A 23,680-nucleotide genomic window follows, 5' to 3' on the forward strand; every position below is an offset into this window, starting at 1 on the left:
GATAGCAAAGTCTAGAAATATCTTTATGTCATCACCTGGAATCTCGGGAGATTTTGGACATGTTTTACATTTTAAAAGTCTTAAAATATCTTTAGTTTGGTTTTTTTTTTTTAATGTGTTAGCATCCAAAACTCTAAACGAACTCATGAAACAATAGCTACTTTCTTTGCCAACCAATGTGCAAACAAAAGCAGTAAATGGCCAATTGCCCTTAATGCATCTTGCAAAGCCATTGTTCTATTTTTCTGATTTGTTTCAGAAAATTAATAACCTTCACAACCATCGATCTCTACAGGACCTGAATCATAGCTATGCAATAAAATGAGGTGGAAATGTTGTGCAATAGAAAATATTTCAGCTAATATATTGCTCTGTTGGGGGGGGGTGTTTAAAAAATGCCAAAGAGCAAGCTAAATTTATAAGCACAATTCATAATCTTTAAAAAAAATTAACAAATTTTAGACTTTCTCTTTTTTCTTCTTAGATTCAAGTTTTCTGGTAAAGACAAGTTGTATTATGTTATTCATATGTAAATGATGCAAGGGTAGAGAATAGTACTCATCTGACATACCTTAAACATTTGAAAATGTTCTAAAATTTTAACTTTGTTTTAGGAAACATTTGAATCATGCACAATATTTCAATTTAACTATTTTTGGCAATGCAATAGAAAAACTCATATATTTATATAGCAAAGAGATTATGAAATATATCCCTCAATTTAGATCAATGAAATACTGCAATTAAAATATTTTCCCAAGAACCTTCAACATTGTGATTATACATGGCTGTTTATTAGTAGCTGTTTTATTTCAGTCATGGTTAACTATTTTTTTTTCCAGAACATCATTCTTTTGCATCAAAAAGAATACAGAGTTTAAGACACTTTAAACATTAATGCTTATTTATACCTTCAAACACATCTTTTTTAACAAACATTATTCCATAAAGTGTTCTTAGCTTTGACTGTACTAAAATATTATTAAGGCTCACTTATTGCATTAAATAATTAACTTTGATTTTTACTTTATTGAAAAGTTCTGTTAAACAATTATTTGTTTAACAAAAGCTTTTGAATAAAATACAATACTGAGTTTAGAAATAATGCTAAACTATAAGCAATAGCTTACAACCAGAATGGTAGTTCATACAATATGCTAAATAAAAAATAAAGAAACCACCAATTACTTAACATAATACCCGTTTCCCCTAAAATAAGACATCCCCTGATAATAAGCCCAATCAGGCTTTTGAGCGCATGTGCTAAAATAACCCTCCCTCCCGAAAATAAACCCTCCCTGAAAATATTTAACCGTATGCGCAGCCGGTCCCCGCCATTTCCTCTGGTTAGGGTTAGGGAGACAGAGCTGGAAATCAGGTAAAAAGAGGAGCCCTGTCTTGCTCCACACGCCCCAAAATAATAAGACATCCCTGAAAACAAGGCCAAGCACTTATTTTGGGGTTCAAAAAAATATAAGACGGGATCTTATTTTCAGGGAAACACGGTAAGTAAACCCAGCCAAAAACCAAATAGGAATTCAGTATTTTATCGTGAATTTTTTTTAAACAGGAACAAGAATAGTTTCATCATAAAGCAATTTCCTACAGGGCAAGGTAAAACAAAGAAATGATTAATAAGCAACAAGCAAATAAGCAGTAAGTATCAGTTCCTTTTGCACTACCTTTTCACATTTATGGAAGAAGAATAAGATTCATGGATCTGTATTTTGGTGATGGAAAAATTCAAGTATAATATCACAGATCAGACTCTGATGCAACTGAAAGCTACTCTCAGCAGTCCATATGGCCTGGTGACCAGATTCCAAAGAATGATCTTAATGTAACTTTCTCCTTCCTTCCTTGCTTCCTTCCTTGCTTGCTTCCTTCCTTCCTTTCCTTCCTTCCCTATCAACCTACCTACCTACCGACTACTCATCACTTATGCATCACTATCATACTAGGAAAACACATGATGCCCTGCTAAAAGAGATTACAAGTTGCTAAGAAAATTTGAGTTCTTGAGATTCAAATTATTTTTATTATTTCTTGTACAGCAATGTTCCAGCTCACCTAGCCGAAGGTGTTGTTTGCTTCGGTTTCCAAGAATGTAGACAAACTGGGCCTCATCAGTGCCCCATTTCTGCTCTCCAGCTTCTAACAGGTCCTTTTAGAAAACATAAGTACACAGGACAACGTGAAAAAGGAAACAACTACTGTTACCATCAACATTTTCAAGGCATCTTATCTAGAAGCTCTAAACCAACATAAAATAATGATCCATATAACTTGAGTCAGCATTACTGAATTCTCAAAACTGATATGTAATATTTATCTGTATATAAATATAAATATATATTTATATTTATAAAAATTAAGACCACTTTATGTTAATATTTACTAGATTAATTTTAACCAATCACTTTCTCTCAAGCCAACCTACCTATACTGTATAGTTATTGTGAGGAAAACTGGAGAAAGGATTGCTATGCATGCTACTTTCAATTCCTAGTGAAAAAGTACTATATAAACGTAATAAATAAATATGTAACAAAGCAATATATCAAATGTATGATTGCCAAAGCCTCAGGAATATATCTACAGATCAACCTAAATTGATCTGTAAATATATTCCAATAAGAATATCTCACTGAATTTAATATTCAATTAAGAATGTCTGAAATCCTATTCTTTACTCTTTTACATTGACAAACTATAAATATTATCTACATCAAAAGAATAATGGCTTAGGAAACCAATCAGAGCTAGGCTGCCAAAAATTTGACCAATACAGTATTAGGAGTTTGTGTACTGATGGAGGTAATATAAACAAGCATTTATCAGAGCTATTCTTATTTACACTAAAATGGGTGTTTCTGAGTGTTTAGTTTTGATTACTACAAAGGGCCATAGTGGAATTGGTAGAGAAAAAGTATGTCAAAACTTACAAAAATTATGTACACAGGACTTAGATCGCCCTCTAGAACATGCTTTCTTGTCTAGGACTGGATTTGTTCTTTGAAAAAAGATCAAATTCTTCCTTTGTTGAATCATCACTTAGGCAGTACCATTACTTACGTTGGCATCTTGTTCCACTAAGTCTTCACTCACAACATCATCTTCTTCTCTGTTTCCCTTATAGAAAAAAACAATGCATCAGTTCTATTGATACGCTAAATAAAGGATGGAATAAATGCTAAAAGAGAACATAAAGACCAACATACCTGAAGCAGTACAATGAGCATCTTCTTGAAGTGTCCTGAGGTGTCTGCTAGGACATCTTCTTCCAAATCCCTTTCATATGCTAAAAAAAAATTAAAAAGTTACTAACAAACCTTGCTGTTTTTCTCATCTGATACACGAATGCATTGTGTGTTAGCCAAAAACAAAACTGAGCAAGTATTCATAAATGCATCCCCCCCACAAACTAACAGCACAAGGACAAAAGCAATATAACAAGATAATTGCACAAACTGAACAAAAAGCTGAAAGGACCTTTGTTCATCATCACTGAGGTAAAGCTAAAACTTGTTACTTATAAACTACTTCAGGATATTCATGATAAGATATCCGTTAGAGACAGAGAGAAGACACCAAAATTGCTAACTTCATCTCAGTGATAATCTCTCCAGCATGATCCTGTCGATCTTATTGCAACTTTAACAACCGTGGATTAATAGTATCTGAAGCCAACTCAATACAAAGATCTTGCAGTAATCACCATCTTTGTAAGCCTCCACCAGAGCATGAATCTGTTGATTGGTCCGAGATGCCAGAATCTCAATCAGGCTCTTCTCATCAGTCCCAATCCCCTAGGAATAAAGAACACAATTTATCTGTATCAGCCATAATGCGTTGTTATTTTAAAAGATGGAAAAAAATAAATGTTCCCCAAAAGAAAAAAAAAAGTACTTTAAAAGTAAATAGACCAATATTCTCATGAGCTCCAGAAATAATGAGAACCATAATCAAACTCTTTCTTTACCTTTAGAGCATCTTTGATTTCCTTGGCATCAAAGTACTCTAAGGGCCTCATTAGACCCACAATCAGTCGTTCAAATTTTCCAGTCAATTCATACTTCAAGTCTGCAATCAGGTCCTAATAAAAAGGAAGAAAAGGTAAGGAATTAAAAAAAAACCAATTTGCTTTGCTCAGTTAGAAGATCACTCACCACAAAAATGTATAAAGTCTTAGGATCAATTAAAAACTGAATTCAATATTGGAAGCAGAAACAAATGTACTTAATTTTGTTAAAATATTAATTTGCATCTCCCTAGTGGAAAGCAAAAAACAGAGAGACTTCTGTTTTTTTAAATTAAAATCTAATCTACCTGAGTACCACTGATAAGGACAAACTTATTATTACACAATATGTGAAAGAACCATTATGAGATTTAAATGTCACAAAATGGTCAACAATTTCTTAGACTAGTAATTCATTAGTTGTGGCTGCCACAACTCTTCCCACTCCCCTTAAATTTTGTGAATGAACTAGAAGATTCAGCATTAGAGATCAATCTTGTTTTTATTTCATCCTCCGTTTTGACAGCCATTTTTTTAAAAAAGGTTTCTTCTGTTTACATCTCTTTGAAGACATCTACTGCAAAGAGAAACAGACCCCACTTGATCTCCTGAGGTCCAGAGATTCAAAGAGGTGGTAGCTAAAAGCAAGGAACTTTTACATTACAAATTGTTTCTATTCTGTTCGTACAACACATGTGTTTGGGGCACTCCCTTATCATGACTTATCAGAACCTATTTACTTTTATTCCTCAACAAGAAAAGGTCATATAGGTAAATGTATGGTACCCTGTACAATAGATTGGAGGAATGGGAGGGGTCTCCCCTTTGGAGTATGGGGGCACCTGCCAGAGTAAAATATATGCTCACCACTGGCAATTTTGCATCATGATTAACAGATCCTAAAATTCTATTTTAAGCATATCCTTGGCTCTTTAGTTGAAAGAAGTAAAACCTCTGTCTGATTACTGGCATTACTGGTTTAATCCCCAAACCCCCCAAATATTAACCTAATACTGTCTACTGTCTATTCCTAAGAGGTCTGTAAGGGGCGTGTATAAGAGCACCAGTGTGCCTTCCATCCCTGTCCTAATGTTTCCTCTATTCGTATCTATTTTATGTATTCAATTCATGCTTATACTTATATATATTACCTAATACATTGACAAATAAAAAATAATAATAAAAAATATGATGACTGTGGAATAAAACCTTAAGAATCAGATGTATGTGATGTAGAGCAGGGATGGGGAACGGCCCTTTTATGATTTGTAAACTTCAACTCCCAGAATTCCTTAGCCAGCCATGCTCATACTGGCTCAGGAATTCTGGGAGTTGAAGTCCACAATTAATAAAGGGGCCATCATTCCCCACCTCTGATGTAGAAAAAGACAGTAATGAAGTACATCCATATCTATAACATCAAGATATCTGGAGGAATGGAGGAATGGAAGTCAGCCATTCACAATCCAGTATTCAAAGGTGAAATTACATACATTGTATAAATTCTTTTTTTCTAGTTTTCCTATCCATTCTGAGACTCACCTTTCCATAGAGAGCCTTATATACTTGGCAGATCTCAATTCTTTGTTTATTGCTCCTGGATGTTATGAGATCTACTATAGCTTCTTTATCACTGCCTGCAGGAAGAAAAAAGCCTCAGTCATTTTAAGATAACAGAGTCCTAAAACTGATAGCAAAGTTATATAACATGTATTAGAATCACCTTTGAAAAAATCTGGATAACAGTCCCATTTCTGGTTTGAATTGGAACTGAGAAAACAGGAAGCACATTGACAGCCGTGCTTAGCTGGGAGAGTAAAACAACTTTCTACTCCAGTCCATGGAAAATGAGAGAAAAAGAAAGTAGCTTTGTGTATTATGGAAAAGGAGAATCAATTCTTATATATTCTCTCTCTTTCCCTTTAACAGAACTATTTTATCACTTTGAACAGTTCCACTTCAAAAATTTTACTTTGTTGGCACATTGGCATAAACATAAAATCCTAAATTTCTCTCTCCCAGAATTATCAGAATGCTTATCCTATCACTTTCTCCTCAAACTCAATCTGAGCTACAATGTTTAATAGGATTTTTTTTTAAGTAGCAAAATTTATTTTGTGCTCCAAATATTCAATTTGACAAAGGAATGTGGAATTGGACAAGAATAAGCATTTATAGTAGAGTTGTACACATTTTGAAAATGTTTTGGAAAATGTACTTTAGACCTTTTTAAGACGAGGACATGTGTGCTATTCATTAAATCAATCTGTTGCTTTCTGGGTTGTCAGCAAGCTTGAGAAAAGTCTGTGCCTGCTTGAAGAGTCATAATTTTAATAAGTGAATTCCTTAAAATAATTACAACTAATTTCTCAGGCAAGTGGCTTACAAAATAGCATATAACTGCTGGTTTGACCTTGTGCAAGATTTGAAACATTTCTCTAGGTGACTTTCAAGTAGGGATGCTAGTTTGTAGGTCTGCTGCTGAGTCACATCTACTAATTGTCTGTATTACTCCATGACTAAGCAAAACAGACTTATGGGTAGAAGGCATATGATGAGCATCTTGTCAAAAAGATTGGCCATCACTATGTCAGTATTGTTTCATCATCTTCAAAGCTGAGCAAATACAAAATATACACAGGTAGTTTACGACCACAATTGAACCCAACATTTCTGTCGCTAAGTGAGACAATTAAGTGAATTTTGTCCCATTTTACAACCTTCCTTGCCACAGTTGTTAAGTGAATCACTGCAGTTGTTAAGTTAATAACACGGTTAAGGGAATTTGGTTTCCCAGTTGACTTTGATTGTCAGAAGGTCACAAAAGGTGATCACTTGACCCCGTCATAAATATGAACCAGTTGCCAAGTGTCTAAATTTTGATCACATGGCCATGGGGATTCTGAAATGGTAGCAAGTGTAAAAAATGGTCAGAAGTAACCTTTTTAGTGCCGTTGTAACTTTGAATGATCACTAAATGAACTCCTGTAGATCGAGGACCACTTGTATGCCAAACCTAAAACAGATAATCTATCTCTTCTTCTCACTGTTCTGGCACACAATTTCCAGAGAAAAAGAAAATACGCAGATGATGTCATTACCATGAAGTGCTCTTATTGGATTTATCTTTGGTGTTGTGGGGGGAGAGTATTTTCAAGCCATTTTTGATTCCTGGCAACTGCCTGGACAATTCCCTGCAGTTTTCTAGGCAACATTTATAGCTGTGATTTGCCATTGCCGCCTTCTAGTTGGCTTCATGCCTAAAACACTGCTATTGATATTTTTTTTTTAAATCACATGTGTAAAACATTTTAAAATGCAAGATGTATATGAAAAGCATAACAAATTTTCATTCAGAGTGATAGGAGGTAATATTGAAGACATACCAAATCCCTTCATAGCATTGTATAGTGCCTCTGCATCCTGGTTGGCATCAAAGTTTGGGAAATCCTTCACTGAACCCCTATATCTTCCAGCCTAGAATAAAAAAAAGATAAAAATCAAATTATTATTAATTTCAAAACATGTCATCTATAAAAAGTACAATAATCATAGAATCCTAGATTTGAAAGAGACCTTGGAAATCTACTACTTCAATCTCCTGTCCAAGGATGGAATCGTCAGGCCATTCCAGACAAATAACTTAAACCTTTGCTTGAAAACCTCCAGTGATGAAGGTTGTTCTAATGCTTAATAACTTTCATGGTCAGGAAGTCCCTTCTTATTTCAAGCTTGGATCTCCTTCTGCAAAACCTCTGTTAGTTCTTGTCCTACCTCAGGATCTATAGAGAATAAATCCATACCTTCTTTTTATGAAAGCCTTTCAAATATTTGAAAACTACTAACACGTCTCCTGTTCTTCCCTTCCTTACCTAAAGAAAATTTCTCTAACCACTCTTCTTAGGATTTAGCCTTAAAACCCCATCACCATCTTTGTAACTCTGCTCTGTGTTCTTTCTACTTCCTCAATGTCCTTTTTGTATTGTGGTAATCAGGAATGGATGCAGTATTACCAATGCAGGCCAGTCTAATCAATGTACCAGAGAGTGGAACTATAAATTCCTGTGATAATATGATAATAAAACAGCATGTAGCTGGTAGTTCCAGAACTGTAGTGTATTCCTTCTTGGAATTTCACTAAAATCTAAAGTTATATGGACTTGTAGTAACCCTATTTAAGCTGCATAGGAGTAATAGCTAGAGCGATTAACTCATATAATCCAACATACATTTTTAAGATTACAAAACTCAACCAAAGCAAGAATTTCAGAACTGTGGCATTTCCCAACCTAATTTTGAACATTAATGTACGTTCACAGTAAGCAAATTATCTATTATATGTATTCTTGCAAAAGGGTCTCTTTTATTTTGTCTTTTCCTTTTGGGACAGTTAGATAGAGATGAATATAGTATTATGTATGAAATAATCAGATCAGTGGCAAATTTATTGAGCTGCTGATGTTCCATCTATGAGTTGGAACAAGTACTGCCAACGATTGAGAGGGCAGCTCAATTGGCCTTGGAGGAAACTGGGGAAGGGAAGAGTCAGTCCAGGCAAGGCTTTTCAGAATTAGTAAGGCCTGCAGGCAGGGAGGAAAAGAGGCAGGATGAACATGAGAGACAGAGCTTAGACGAGGAGCAAAAACCACCCCCTCCTGATCCAAGGGCTCGGAGAGTGCAGAGAAGGTGTGATCAGCGCAGACTGAGCAGGCTACTCGCAAGGTGAGTGCTCCGTCCATCTTTACCAGGCACACCTGTGGAATGAGACTTAAGAAGATGCTGTGGGGAGGGGAAATTGTTGGGAACAAACCAGTGATGGGTTGTCCCCGGTTCGCACTGGTTCTATAGAACCGGTACTAAAACCGGCGGGAGGCTCCACCCACATGACCCTGTCGTCATGAAAATGCTTCTGCGCATGCCCCGTTGCGAACCGGTAGTAAAGGTAAGTAGAACCGACCCCTGGAACAAACTCTGAGTTCCTGAAGTGTTGCATGCCGACGTTTGAACTTGCCAAGAGTCCTTGCATTCCTTTTGGCGTTCTGGACTAATTACCTAGATCTTTTGCTCCTGAACTCCTTGATTTGCCCTTGATCTGCCAAATACATTTGGATTTATTGCCATGCAGTCTTGGTACAGACAGTCCTGGGCTGGACTAATTGCAGCCAGAGGCTGCTTGAGGTTTGTGTGGGGGCTTGTTATCACTCTGCTCTGGGACTTAACAGAAACGTGGGAGTGTTTGGGGAGATTTGGAGCAATAAAGGGGTGGTTTGAACTGCCAGCTGTTTGGGTTATCTCTGTGCTGTGCCCTTGGTCATCACAGATGGGAAGGCCTGGGGAGAAAAGGGGGAAACTGGGGGGGAGACATTTTCCCCATTTTTTTCCAAAGCCATTTGTTCTAAAAGAAAAGATGGAGCAGTTCTCCAAAGGTTCTTTTCAAAAGGCAACTGGATTTTGTTTTTTCCTTGAAGATGTTTCGCTTCTCAACCAAGAAGCGAAAGAAGAACTGAAGAAGCTTATTGCAGAATTCAAGAAGCTTCTTGGATGAGAAGTGAAACCACCTTCAAGCGAAAAATAAAGGAAGCTCAGTTGCCTTTTGAAAAGCATCTTTGGGACAACCATGACCTGGATGACTGAGAATCTACATAGACATGGAACAGTTCTCTTCACAAATATCTGACAGGCCTGAGCCAAGAATGATGTAACACAATCCAACCAAAGTTCAATTCTTTACTTGCTTACACCATATAGAAAGAATCTTGCCAGACTAAGCCTAACCTAATGGATATATCAAGGGAAATTCTAGTGAATGGATATCCTAAGTCTCTTCTTCTTCCCATGATCCAGTCCAGCTCTGGTATGAACTATCTCTTGTCTGGCCCTCCCCTCCTTGGAATATGCTCCCTCCTTCCTGGGAAACTGCCACTTCACTCTTAATTCATTATACCACCTCCCCTCCATACAGTCCTCCCTTGATTCAAATCATAATAAAAACTGTAACAAATTGTTTTCAGGAAGGAGCTGCAATTTCCACAGCCAGTTCCCAGCTGCTTCTCACTAAATGCAGCCTCTCCTCTGTGTGATAATAAAGGTAAACGTAGGATGATAAATGATACTGTAGCATGTGCAATTTCTTCTCCACATCGGCAGCTGTGGCTAACACTTGGCTGCTTATATACTTAGAAACACATACCAATGGGACCAGAATACAGCTCACTTTGATTTCTATGACTGAGTTGAAACTTCCATTCTTTGTGTTTATGGGGACTATCACATTTCTCTATAACACAATTCCTTTACTTCCCCAGGATGCACCTGGCCTTGGGCTAGGAACTATTTCATGTGAAAAAGGCAAATAATGGTGCCATGGCACAGCAGGGATATAACACTGGAAGAACCTTAAAACATCCGAGTGAAATCTCCCTTGTATAATTAAAATAGATTTTCTTTCCCCATATCCCTTCCCCCGCATCTATGAGTCACTCTGGCTTTCTGACAGATGGCCAGAGCCTTGAAGTTATAAATAGAACTACTTTGTCCTAGGTTCTTCTATTGGTAAAGTTGACTTCTTATATACCATGTTTGTGCCATGTCTCCACATCTTCACCTCTTCTGGTACTACCAGAAAAAGAACAGAACCCAGACTCTGATTCACTGCCATCTTTCTTCCATTTGAAAGTGAGTTAGGGTGAATCATTTCTCACGTACTTCTCTCTCACCTTCTGGAACGCATTAATACATTATTCGCACATAACCACCAGATGGGGAAATCTTGCAAATTGTCTTCCTACAATCTCCTATGCTCCTATACTCTACTGATTGTTCTTGTCCTGAAGGGACAGGCTTTGCCAACCTTTACAGCCTTTAGAACAGTGGTGCTATTCAGCCGGTTCTATCCGGTTCAGGTGAATCAGTAGCGGTGGCTGCGGGAGCTCCGCCCACCCGCCCAAACATCATCACGTCCCATTTTTGACACTTTGCGCATGCGCTCCCATTTGTGAACCGATAGCAAAGGTAAGTGAATACCATCCCTGCTTCAGATATGTTGTGACAGTTTTATTTATTGATAGGATTCAAAAGTCCTTGAATGTATCTGTAAGAAAATGACATAATCTGAACCATAATTTTAAATTGGATAGAATACAGCTCCAAGTATAATTTTCATTTTATATCCTAAATAAATTCATTAATTAATTCATTTATACCGTTTCCCCGAAAATAAGACATCCCCTGATAATAAGCCTAATTGTACTTTTGAGCGCATGTGCTAAAATAAGCCTCCCTCCGAAAATAATCCCTCCCCGAAAATATTTAAATGCAGAGCTGGAAATCAGGTAAGACGGCAAGAGGAGCCCCATCTTGCTCTACACGCCCCAAAATAATAAGACCTCCCCGAAAATAAGACCAAGCACTTATTTCGGGGTTCAAAAAAATGTAAGACAGGGGCTTATTTTCGGGAAAACACGGGTATTATATCACAATGGTTCTATTCACCCGATCATACATTAGACTGGTCACAAGAAGGAAGAATGCTTCAGGCATATCCATTTTCTTTAACAGATGTGACTACACAAACCAAACAATACAATCTTTCTCTGTAAATCTTCTATGGGCACCCATTTTATACCGGAATCACACTTTTTTTTTTTGAACAGCAATTTTTTTAAAGAGGCACTCTAGTAATACATAATTTTTCCTTTAATAGCACATGCTATCTATAATGCATTCTTTCAGCTGTCAGGTGATACTTGAACTGAATCCCTACCAGTTACTCTAAGTTTTAAACAAATCTGAAATATGCATGGCAAAGGATTGGGCACTTGAACATACTCCAAAACAATAATTTTCTTCTGGTATGTCTGATAGAAAGAACACTTTTACAACAAGATGTAACACAAAAGTTCTCAAAATTGCGAATATTATCAAGAAATGACTCCTTTTTAATCATTTGAAAAATCACATCAGCACTTTCTGGTATGGCAAGAGAACATTCAGCTTTTTTTTTTAAAGGAGTGCATATTAAAGAATTAAATAAAAATTGTAATGCAGGAAGATTACCACTCATAATCCATATACATACATTACTTTCAGAAATGGCACTGCATATGACATTCCTCACTATTGCTAATACTTAACCTGAACATAAAACAATATACATGTTCACGATTTTTGTCAATACAATCACTTATAAAATTATAGTTTAAGAAAAGGAAATGCAATATAAGGAAAAACATATGGCAACAAATGTCTAATAGCAGAACAGCAGAACACTTGGTGCATCATAAATCAATTATCTGGAATGTTACGGTATCCACATGGCTTCAGCTGCCATTCTCAAATCTTACAGTTTTCATCCTAGAACTTCATGCATTTTCAGATACGGATTCATTTTCCCAAAACAAGCTCTTGTTCAGATGCTTGGAAAAAATGTCACAGTATCACCATGGATTTTAAAGTTCAGTTATTTTCTTTTACACCATTATCTTCATAAAGAAACCTGCATTGAGTTCTTATCTGATGAAAATCTTGCACTAAAATATTGAATATACAAAAGTTTCAAAACTTCAGATATACATGTCTCTTTGAAATCTGTAATCTATATAGCATTAGCATCTTTTTTATAATTTTTATCTGATAGACCTGCACTAGTACAAATAGAAACTTGGAACCTAATGACGAAATGTATCTTGTTCTGTTCTGCACATATGCATTCTGATCAAATTTTGCAACTTATTGTTTCCACTAGCATAGACATTATACTCTTCAGATATCACCTCTTATTTTTGCAGACAGCAAACCTAAGCTTAGGGAAATCCTAAGGTCCTGTCAAACTCTGTTAAATGTATGTTATTGGCCTTCCAGAGTCTTATAAGAAATAGAAAGTTTTACTATAGAGTAATTAGTGTTTTTGATTTTAGAACTCAAATATCAATTCTTTTTCTAAAGATGCAGCTTACCTTGAAACAAAGCAACCATCTTCACACAATTACATACACTCAGGATTCTGCTTCTCTGCTTCTGACATGTATTTGCTTAAGCAACACAGCTATGTTTTAAGATGGTGTGTTTTCAAAGTACTGTTTTGAACTCTTTTCATTACTTACTACACAATCTTTTTTTTTCCTGCCCTTTTAATACAGAACTGAATGTATTGATCTTCAGATTACATGTCTGGATCTCAGAAAACTACAAGAGGTACCTCAATTGTTGTAACCACTATTGTACATTACATTAATTCTCTGCAATAAGGTCTTATATACTACTTCAAAAGAATCATTTAAACACAGCCTGCTCTAGATGCACAATACTCACTGTTTAGTAACCAAGACTTACCTTTTCCCAAAGAGGTACCAGGAGGCAAAAGAGGCAATAGAAAACCCATCAGAGGGTAGAAACATTCAGAATAAGTATACATACACAAATGGGATTTCAAAGCCCTGCTCTGCATAAGAAGCACTGTACTTTTAGCAATCAAACTGTCTACTTCCTATGTTTATCTGTTTATGGTTACAAGCTGTTTATGGGAACAATCTTCTTTCTGACATATTGGACTCACTCCCATAATTCTTAGCTCAGCATGATCATTGTACCCACTAAGCAACAACTACAGATAGTTCTCGACTTACAACAGTTAACAATGGCACAGAAAAAATAGTGACTTATAACTGTTTTTCACAGTTATGACCATTGTAGCTCTTCACATGAAAAGAGCCTTGGTGGCACAGCGGACTAAACTGCTGTTAAGTAGCACTTGGCTGCCAGCTGCCTGCAATTACTATGAGTTCAAATCTCACCAGGCTCAAGGTTGACTCAACCTTCCATCCTTCCGAGATAGGTAAAATGAGGACCCGGATTGTGGGTGCAATAAGCTGACTTTGTATAAAAAAGAACACCGTTTAGGGGGGGGCCGAAAGCCCTACTAAGCAGGTATATACAAAAGTATGAAGGCTATTGCTTAACGCATTGTAAGCCGCCCTGAGTCTCCGGAGAAGGGCGGCATATAAATCGAACCAGTAAGTAAGTAAGTAAGTAAGTAAGTAAGTAAGTAAGTAAGTAAATAAATAAATAAATAAATAAATGATCAAAATTCAGATGCTTGGCAACTGACTGATATTTACGATGGTTGCAGAATCCTGGGGTCATACAATCACCTTTTGCAACCTTCCGCTAAGCAAAGTCAAGGGAAAGCTAGATTCACTTAACAATCATGTCATTAACAACTGTAGTGATTCACCTAACAACTGTGGCAAGAAAGGTCATAAAATGGGGCAAAATTCACTTAACAACTATCTTACTTAGTAACAGAACTGTTGAGCTCAACTGCGATGGTAAGCCGAGGACTATCTGTTTTTAGGGTTGTCTACATTTTGAAAATAATTCCCAACAAGTGCTTTAGTTGTTGTGTGAGCATAGAACCTCTCTGCTACTTATGCACACAATCAAAAAATATATATCATGCTGCTTGAATAAGCTAACTTGTTTTAGCAGCAGATTCTATAAGGCAGCCATAATTGTTTCTCAAGCTCATGTGCCTTAATGAAGAGCAGAAAGGTTCTGTGCTCAAGCAGTGACTGGCACATCACTTCTTGAGTTTTTCCATAAATAGATACCAAATGTTTCTTACCTTTCCTTTGTTTGACATGTTTTCTGTCCCAATATCACAGAGGTTTAGGATGCTGTAAATACAAAAAAAACTGGTTAGTCTTTGAAAGCATGGTTCAAAAGTATTCCTTTCTGAGAGACATATAGAAATAAAGCCTATGAAAAGCTATATAACTCAAATCAGACTCCGCCATCTGGCTCCTTGCAGTTGATTTGCAGCTGTAATTCCTCAAATTCTTGGCTAACTTTGCAAAAGCTAATGAAAAGTGTAGCCACAGTATATACCAAATATATTGGAATAGAAACACTGACTTACTTTTCAATACCTTGCTTTAATGCTCCAGTGTTGAGAAAGACATATATGTAGCATATATTCAGGAGTTATTTATAATTTTGCTATTTATATATATCTTTTTTATAATAAATAATACTCATTGACCAATTTCAATTTTCAATTTAATTCAATTTATTTGCCGCCCCTCTCCGAAGACTCAGGGTGGCTCACAATACATTTAAAATTGTAATAAAAAACATTTAAAAATTAAAAACATTAAAACTCATTCATACCATTCATGGCCGGATCTCACCAGATCGCAAGAGCGAGATCAACGGCCCCAGGCCTGCCGGAAAAGCCAAGTCTTCACTGCTTTTCGGAAGGCCAATAGGGTGGGGATGGTCTGGACCTCAGGAGGTAACTGGTTCCAGAGAGCTGGGGTAGCCACAGAGAAGGCCCTCCCCCGCGGGCCTGCCAGCCGGCATTGTTTAGCTGACGGGACCCGGAGGAGACCAACTCTGTGGGATCTTACTGGTCACTGGGAGCTATGCGGTAGACCAGTGGTGGGATTCAATTTTTTTTACTAACGGTTCTGTGAGCGTGGTTGGTGGGCATGGCATGGCTTGGTGGCCATGACTTGGTGGGCATGGCAGGGGAAGAATACTGTAAAATCTCCATTCCCTCCCCACTCTAGGGGTAGGTTACTGCAAAATCCCCATTTCCTCCTGATCAGCTTGGACTCAAGAGGCAGAGAATAAATGGGGGCGGGGCCAGTCAGAAGTGGTATTTACCGGTTCTCCGAACTACTCAAAATTTCCACTACCGGTTCTCCAGAACTGGTCAGAACTTGCTGAATACCACTTCTGTCACTGACATGTCTTGGCATTTGTTCTGAATTCTTAACATTTGGGTTTGGCAAGACATGTCTGATAATAAAGGCATAAAAATAATTGCTGATGGCAAAAAAAGACAATATATTTAATTGGAAGCCATATCTATTAAACAAGTTCAGGTGTTTTGTGCTGAAGCATTTATACATTTATGGAAAGGAGATGCAAAAAATCCAGGATTAAAGGAGGCAGATCAGGATCAGCTTGTTAAATACAAAGAGAAATATTTTTTTTTCCACTCTGCACAGCTGCATGACAATCACTGTTAAGCACAACTACAGTACTTCCATGATACATGAAGCCTCACCATCTAGTAAAAATGCATGGCAACGCCTCACTGCACTGCAGTCAGTCTACAGGGATATGATTCAATGAGAAGATACCTCTTGAAGTCTTTAGCCAGTGCCAGTGTAAGGAAATATAGCACCTATTTCTTCTTACTAACTACTTGGATATCTTCAGTAATTCCCAGGAATTCATAAAAATATAATGGTGCATGCAATAAGTGTGAATTTATCAAACTAAAAATACACAGTACTCATTAAGGCATTTGTGATCATCACACATCAGCTGCATACATATATTAGATAGTAGGTACATTTTCTATCTTTTAACATGTATCTGTAATACTAGCTATTTTTCCTGGTTGGGCCTGTTATGGTAGAATTCAGCTATGAATGTTTTTTAACTGGGCAAAATATTTCCTTCAGAAAATATACTACTAAGTTCTTCTATCATACTAAATCACAATTTATTTTAACTAAGAATTTGCTGAATAAGTCACAATAGATTAATATTCCCATGGATTCCAAACCAACAAATTATGATTTAGCAATATGTATAAATCCAGCCTATGAATTCTCACTTCCCTTAGTCTGTAACGTTCTCTGGTACTGTGAAACACCTGAAATTTTAGTGATGTAATACCACAACAGATATCTGTGAGTATTGTCAAAGCTGGAACATCAATCACTGCTTTGTGTTGACTGATAATACATTTATTAGTACAATTTATATAACGAGAAAGAAAAAGAGACTCCATTCAAACAAAGGATGGCTGGATACTTCTGATGATCTGATTGTGCTGGCTATTAAAGCAAAAAAGACCTCAGCCATCCAGGTCATCCCTAAAGCAAAAAAAAAAAAAAAATGTAAAAGAGATGGGTGGAATATGAAAAGACATGTTTAATAAAACCAAAGTTTTCATGTTATTTTCTATAAAAGTCCCTTGCTATCCACCTATGATTCTTGGTTAGAATATATGCATGCTTGTAATTAATTATGCCATTTTTTAACCTTGGCTCTACTAAGAGCAGGCAGGAAATTTGGTCTTCACTCTAACCTAGATAGAGACGTGATGTAACCAAATTTGAGTAGCTATCTGGCATATGCATAAAGCTAAACCAGTTTTGGCTTTGTTCAGTTATCACATAGACAATATCAGAGTTAGCACATGCTGCCACCTTCAAGGCTCTCCATGGTGAACAAAGTAATGTTTCAATGTCTTCTTTGGCATATCTCCCAAAATGTGGTCAAGAAAAATCAGCATAAAGGGAAGCACGAGGCATGCTTAAACATATGAAGCAACAGAAAGAGAAAATAACTGAGCCAGGATAAGTGGGAAACAACAGCTGCACATCTCCACATCTTACTGACTGCACTTGTGGGAAGAAAACAATGCTTTGTACTTCTGGTAAGAAGGATTTGGCATCGATCCATCAAGACATATTGATCAAATAAGGCTGTTGCTATGTTCAGAATAATAGAATTTAGTGGTAAGAATGCTTGTGAGAAATTAATACTTTTAGGTTGGATGCAGACAGACTGCAGTTCATTTTCTGTTCCATGTTCCAAGTTTATATGTTTATCATCTAAAATTATGTATCTTACATTTCACATTGCCATACTGAGAAAACTCATTTGCATAACCTTTTAACATGGCCAGAGGAGAAAAAAGCATCTTGTCCAATGTTGAAATCCAGTAAAACACAAACTGGTGGGAATTAAAGATTAGATCGTGGTATCTAATAACCTAAATTACATGACTAAGACATTCTTTCTCCTGCATACATACTTCTTAGTATTCTGATGGAGATATTCTGCACTTACATAAAATAAAATGGAGCACACTAGTATTCTCATATGCACCACTGCAGGGAAAGCTGCACTGGGGTGAGGGCATTAGACAAACAACCTTTTCAGTCTATTATGGTGACCCACATTTGTGTCAAAGTTAGTGATTCATCAAAGCTAGATGAATAAGAACTAGAATCCTATGAAATGTTAGATTGCCATTTTTCCATTCTGAAGGAAAAAAATACTCTTTCCCCTCCTTTGACAAATACACCAAGCTAGGTAAATGTATGTGACTACTGTAAAGGATAAATAGAAGCCAGTAAAAGGAGGCACCATGAAGCATTACAACAGTAGGCATCAAAGGTGTAATTCTAAAATACATCTACTGTATACAAACTCCATTCACAAAGATACTACAACATCCCAAGAGGATCCATTAAAGCAGACAATGAAATTGTAAACCTGGTTCTCATTAACTGAAGTCAAGAAAGAAATATTGGCTCCTCTGTTCCCAGATTCATTCTGTATTCAATTGGATTCTGTCCAGGGACACTGGTTTCGAAAACTCTTTTTTTTTTTAATCTGATCTGGTCTGAAAGAGAAAACTCTTTTTCAGGAGTTTAAACAGCAACGTTGAAAGCAGCCTCATAAATGATTTGCCAGATTAAATGAATGAAATTGCAGCTATGTCCACAAAAGGAGAAAAAAGATGAGTTAACAGCCTATAATTAACCTATATAACCTATAACCTATTTAGCCTATAATTTTAAGAACAGTCTGCAGGTATTTCAAGATAAAAGCTTTTAGTATGATTATTAACCTGCTTTTTTAACAAAACTTTGGGTGAAGGCAGTCTTATGTGTTTTTTTTAAAAAAAATCTGATTCTCCCTCCCCTGTCTCCTTATTGCTTTTTTTCTCATAGAAGAAAATTTAGTAAGAAATTAAATAATAAATAGGAGCAATCTTTTGACGTCAGGGTTTTTTCGCTACAAGCATCCAGGGATTCCACCATAGACACTGCAAAGTAACTATGCTTTTTCTTTTCTTTAGTCCCTTCCTGACAACTGCCAGATCTCTTAAAGATAGCCAGGGCGGGGAAAAGTACACAAAGGTATCTTGCTCAGATTTTAAACTATTGTCCCAGTACTCACTCACCATTACTTAATCAGCTAAACAAATCTGTATCAAAATGAAGTTTTCATTAACATATCAGCAGTCTAATACAGTACAGCACTTTAAATACTGAAAGTCGTGTACTAAGAAAGCAATAATTAAAAACGGTTCTTGCCTGCAGCATCAGAAAACAACTTCCCAATTTAAATAAGTATAGCATAGATTTCAGGAGGAATTATTTCCAAGTAAGTGTCCAAAAAAACCTTTCTGGAGCTGTATGATTCCCAGGACCCCACCCAACCCCTAGGGAACCAATAGGGGAATAGGGCAATAGGGGGCTTAGACTTATCATTCAGATGCCTTTGCCCACACATGGCAAACATTTTAACTGAAAAGATATTATTCTATATTAAATGGGATAAAGACTTTTCCATCCTGGCTGGAGATTCTGTGGAACATTTGAAAGAGAGTACAGTTGGGTAAAATTCCCCTAATAAATCAACTGGGTAATTTTCAGAGATGCTAATGCCTTGAAAGCAAAAAGAAGTAACATTATAAATGCTTTATTTATTCTCTCCTTTTCCAATACTTAATTCCATGAGATTTAATTCCTACAACTAACAGTCTCTGCCAAATACACCCTACTGAGGTTTAGATAATATGGCCAAAAATGGTTTCCCTCAAAAAGGGCCCATAAAATTTCAACTCTGCCTGCTTACTAGTTAAAAAAAAAAAAGATAATTTTGAAATGCAACTATACAGTGTTAGCAGAAATAAAGTCCCCAAATATGCCTTCTTTCAGTTTATCAGTCAGTTTACAAAAAGTTTATGAAGATTTTTCAAGCTCATACAGATGTAAGGTACTGTTTCACCTCTCAGATTAGAATTTGGTTACAGTTTAAACAAAACAAAAGCCTTTTTTGTTTTGATGAAGGGATGCAAAGACTGAATTTCACTTTGGGGGGGGGGAAGGGGACCGCCAATTTATTGGAACCATTTTCACTCAACAGGAACCACGTTGACAAAATTCCTCGAAAGATTTTCTTTAGTGCAGCAAGACCATCCAAAATAACCCCATAACTTCTCCTCCCACGTATAAAAAGGCTTTAAAAAAGAAGAAAGGCGAGAAAAGAAAAAGTTCTCTATGACAGAATCATCAAACAGAGCATACCCTGGACTTGAGCCACCTTCACCGGCGCCTTACAAATATAAATTTATAGAGAAAACTCACTAGCGATGGGGTTTCTCTCCCTCCCCCCCACCCGCCCCATTATGTGGATCCATGTGGCAATATTCCCCTCTTAAATGACTTATGAGATTGGTTAGCAGCTGCTACCAGTACAATTGCTGGATTGTTCATATCCTCTCCAGGACACACGCGTGTGCATATAGAGAGAGAAAGAGAGAGAGAGAGAGAGAGGAGAGAGAAAGAAAGGGAGAGAAAGGGAGAGAGGGAGAGAGAGAGAGAAAGGGAGAGAAAGGGAGAGAGGGAGAGAGAGAGAGAAAGGGAGAGAGGGAGAGAGAGAAAGAAAGGGGAAGAGAGGGAGAGAGAGAGAGAGAGAGAAAGGGAGAGAGGGAGAGAGAGAGAGAAAGGGAGAGAAAGGGAGAGAGGGAGAGAGGGAGAGAAAGGGAGAGAAAGGGAGAGAGAGAGAGAAAGGGAGAGAGGGAGAGAGAGAAAGAAAGGGGAAGAGAGGGAGAGAGAGAGAGAAAGGGAGAGAGGGAGAGAGAGAGAGAAAGGGAGAGAAAGGGAGAGAGGGAGAGAGAGAGAGAAAGGGAGAGAAAGGGAGAGAGAGAGAGAAAGGGAGAGAGGGAGAGAGAGAAAGAAAGGGGAAGAGAGGGAGAGAGAGAGAGAAAGGGAGAGAGGGAGAGAGAGAGAGAAAGGGAGAGAAAGGGAGAGAGGGAGAGAGAGAGAGAAAGGGAGAGAGGGAGAGCTAAGCTAGCTATATGCTATAGGCAGGCATGCAAATCCTTACTTTGCTGGGCCGAGGCCTCTTCTGCTTCCTAAGGCTGTTGAAAGGAGAGGCCGCAGGACCCACCTCTAGGCAACCGGGCTCTTCCTAGGGTAGGGATCAAAGGCAGGCCAGCCTCGGCGCAATGCAGCTGTTCCCTCCGAGCTCCGCTCGAGCCGCGACGTCACAAGCCTCGGAATCTTCCAATTCTGGCCGGCCCTTAGCACCACCCTCGCTCCCCTCTCGCGCGGGATTGAGGAGAGGAGGGGGAGGGGGAGAGAGAAAGAAAGATATTTGCTGCAGAGAAACGCCACGCTCGCTATAGCGGGCGAGCCTCTTTTTGCACATCTCTTAACACGCCGGGAAAAGAAACCCCACCCAGAGTACATCAGTAAGGAAAATGGGTTCCATAAGATGCATCTTGTCTCTGAATTCAGACAACGTTAGGATCGCCTTCCTCGCAGGGTTTGGGGAGAGGAGGGGGGTTCTGATTAAATCGGTCAATTGCAATTTCTGCTCATGGGCAGAAATTGCATTAAGGCAGATGGAATTCTATTGAAGTGTTTCTGAATAAGCATGTTTATGAGGCTAGGATGCAGCAAATGAATGAATGGGCCCCTTCTAGAGCACACAAAAAATGTACTTAGTCTTATTAGAATGCAACCTTACCCAATATTTTTGCCACTGTTGCTGGAAAATGAATCTTGCTGTGTGTCTTGGGTTTAAATAAAAATGCAACCTTTAAACTTAAATCACTTGCCTCTACTGTGTCAAGAAAGTGATTAGATTAATACACAGAATATCCAGAGAAAAATCACTTTAAGTTGGTAGGTCATGTTGGGAGTGTTCATCTCACCATATGAAGGGCCCAGGCTGGGGAAGACTGACTGAAGTTAGTCCATATCATCCAAGTAGGATGATATGAATATCTAAAGAACCTAATTAGGACTTGGTCCAGCATTCTTGAGCGGTTGTCATGAACCCACCACAAAGATTTTTCCTGACCTTCTTTAATTCTGTCTCCATCTAGCATGGATAATGAATAATGCCATGGAGATGCTATTTTAATTTCCACTGTGTTGTTGGTGTAGCATCCTTCTGAAGCCCTGAAGAAAATTAAAATGGGAAGTCGATTTAACAGCCTGGAAAAATGCTGAGTATTGCCACATAACCTGCAAGATGGTGCTAATGAAAAGTTTTTGGCTGCGGTAGTTGCTGTTGCTGCTGCTGCAGCAGAAGGTAGAAAAAAGAAATTATACCCCCTGTTCTAAAGTGACAAACTCCCACAAGAACAACCAAGTTTTATTGACACCTAATGCAGAAAAATCCTTCCTTTCTAGAAGCCACCACAACAAATCTACTAATTACCTATGTGAGGTTACTCCAAAATAGCTGTCAAAATTTACAGCTTCAGTTAGCCTAACAGAAGGGCTGATCCTGCTTGCCAAAAGTCAAGGGAGGCCCCACCAGAGATGATTTTCCTCAGACCTGGCACTAGTAAACATTAGCACCACCAGCAGCAATGAACAAGAGCTCAAAACTTCAGCTGGGTCACATGACTTAAATTAAAGACAACATCCCACTAAATCTAACTTTCTGACCATATATGGATAACTATATTTTTTTCTACTTTTTTAAAAAGAACATTATCTTCTGGCTCAATGAAATATGATCTCTTATGTAGGAAAAAGCTTTGATTGCCTCTCGTCCCTCAGCAAATGCTGTTTCATTAAATAAAGTATAACACTGAATGTTTCATTCTTCTGATGTGGCATACATGGTTTGCTTGTGTTTTTAGTTTCAATGTGGAGATCTGTAAACAACAGTGTGCGCCTTTATGCCAGATGCAGGACAGCCATTTCAATCTCAATAACAGTAGCATGGTAACTAGTATAAATTCCCCCTTGTCTAAGTGTGGGGTTTCTTAAATCCATTGAAAAAAGAAGGTTAATCTGATTTATCCATAATGAGTAACTTATTTCTAAAACTGAAGTCTGGTATGAAAATTGAGCATTTATCTAACTCACATTATGGTAAAGACTAATTTAGCATTATTTCTCATCACGAACATTAACTGTTAATTATTCCAAAACCAGAATCCTCAGTTTATTCCAAAGCAGCTTTCCTTTTTCAAAGTAGGTTTCCCAACCTGGTGTCTTCCAGGTTAAACTACTTTTTTATTATCATTCCCAGGAATTATAACCGCCAGATTGGGAGTTGTTCTAAACGTATCTCTATTATAATTCAGCTGAAAATCTTTGACATGACACCTAACTTTTTTTTTTTTAATCAACACTTGTTTTACTTTACACTGTTTTTGGGACTCTACATTTTTGTAATAGCAATAGCATTTAAACTTATATATCAATTCATAGTGCTTTTACAGCCCTCTCTAAACAGTTTACAGAATCAGCATATTGCCCCCAATAATCTGGGTCCTCCTTTTACCCATCTTGGAAGGCTGGAAGGCTGAGTTAACCTTCAGCCGGTGAGATTTGAACTGCTGAACTGCAGCTAGTAGTCAGCTGAAATAGCCTGCACTCTAACCTCTGTGCCACCTCAGCTCGGTAATAACATTTCAAAGATACTATCCATGATTATTTGGGAATAAAAATTAATGAATTCCTTGACATAATTAGGTTGTTATACTGTATTTCGGATGCATTATACAAAGACCCAGCTCTCTAGAAAAGGCTTTAATTTTGGGAAAGGCAGAAGGAAAGCTCTCTGCCAGGAGACATAAGGCAGCAGTCCGCA

The 23,680-nt window shown here is 37.5% G+C and overlaps 1 protein-coding gene across 8 annotated transcripts in view; it reads right to left on the bottom strand.

The window, feature by feature from the left end:
- The window catches only part of ANXA6 (annexin A6), a 45,209-nt gene extending 24,106 nt beyond the window's left edge, over positions 1 to 21,103 (bottom strand). For 4 of the 8 annotated variants that reach the window (XM_087887519.1, XM_087887517.1, XM_087887516.1 and 1 more), the window contains exons 1-9: positions 21,011 to 21,103; positions 14,643 to 14,694; positions 7,408 to 7,498; positions 5,564 to 5,658; positions 3,983 to 4,096; positions 3,719 to 3,809; positions 3,222 to 3,301; positions 3,076 to 3,132; positions 2,071 to 2,164 (exon numbers count right to left, since the gene is read on the bottom strand). In XM_087887519.1, coding sequence (XP_087743645.1) covers positions 2,071 to 2,164; positions 3,076 to 3,132; positions 3,222 to 3,301; positions 3,719 to 3,809; positions 3,983 to 4,096; positions 5,564 to 5,658; positions 7,408 to 7,498; positions 14,643 to 14,660 — 640 coding nt within the window. In that variant the 5' untranslated portion in view covers positions 14,661 to 14,694; positions 21,011 to 21,103. Of the gene's footprint in view, positions 1 to 2,070; positions 2,165 to 3,075; positions 3,133 to 3,221; positions 3,302 to 3,718; positions 3,810 to 3,982; positions 4,097 to 5,563; positions 5,659 to 7,407; positions 7,499 to 14,642; positions 14,695 to 20,947 lie in introns of all 8 variants that reach the window. The other 4 variants (XM_087887518.1, XM_034402201.3, XM_034402192.3 and 1 more) reach the window with 1 other exon arrangement.
- Positions 21,104 to 23,680: the final 2,577 nt, after the last annotated feature.

The sequence above is a fragment of the Pantherophis guttatus genome, chromosome 2 (assembly GCF_059756535.1).
Source record: "Pantherophis guttatus breed Tessera chromosome 2, ASM5975653v1, whole genome shotgun sequence".
NCBI lineage: Eukaryota > Metazoa > Chordata > Lepidosauria > Squamata > Colubridae > Pantherophis > Pantherophis guttatus.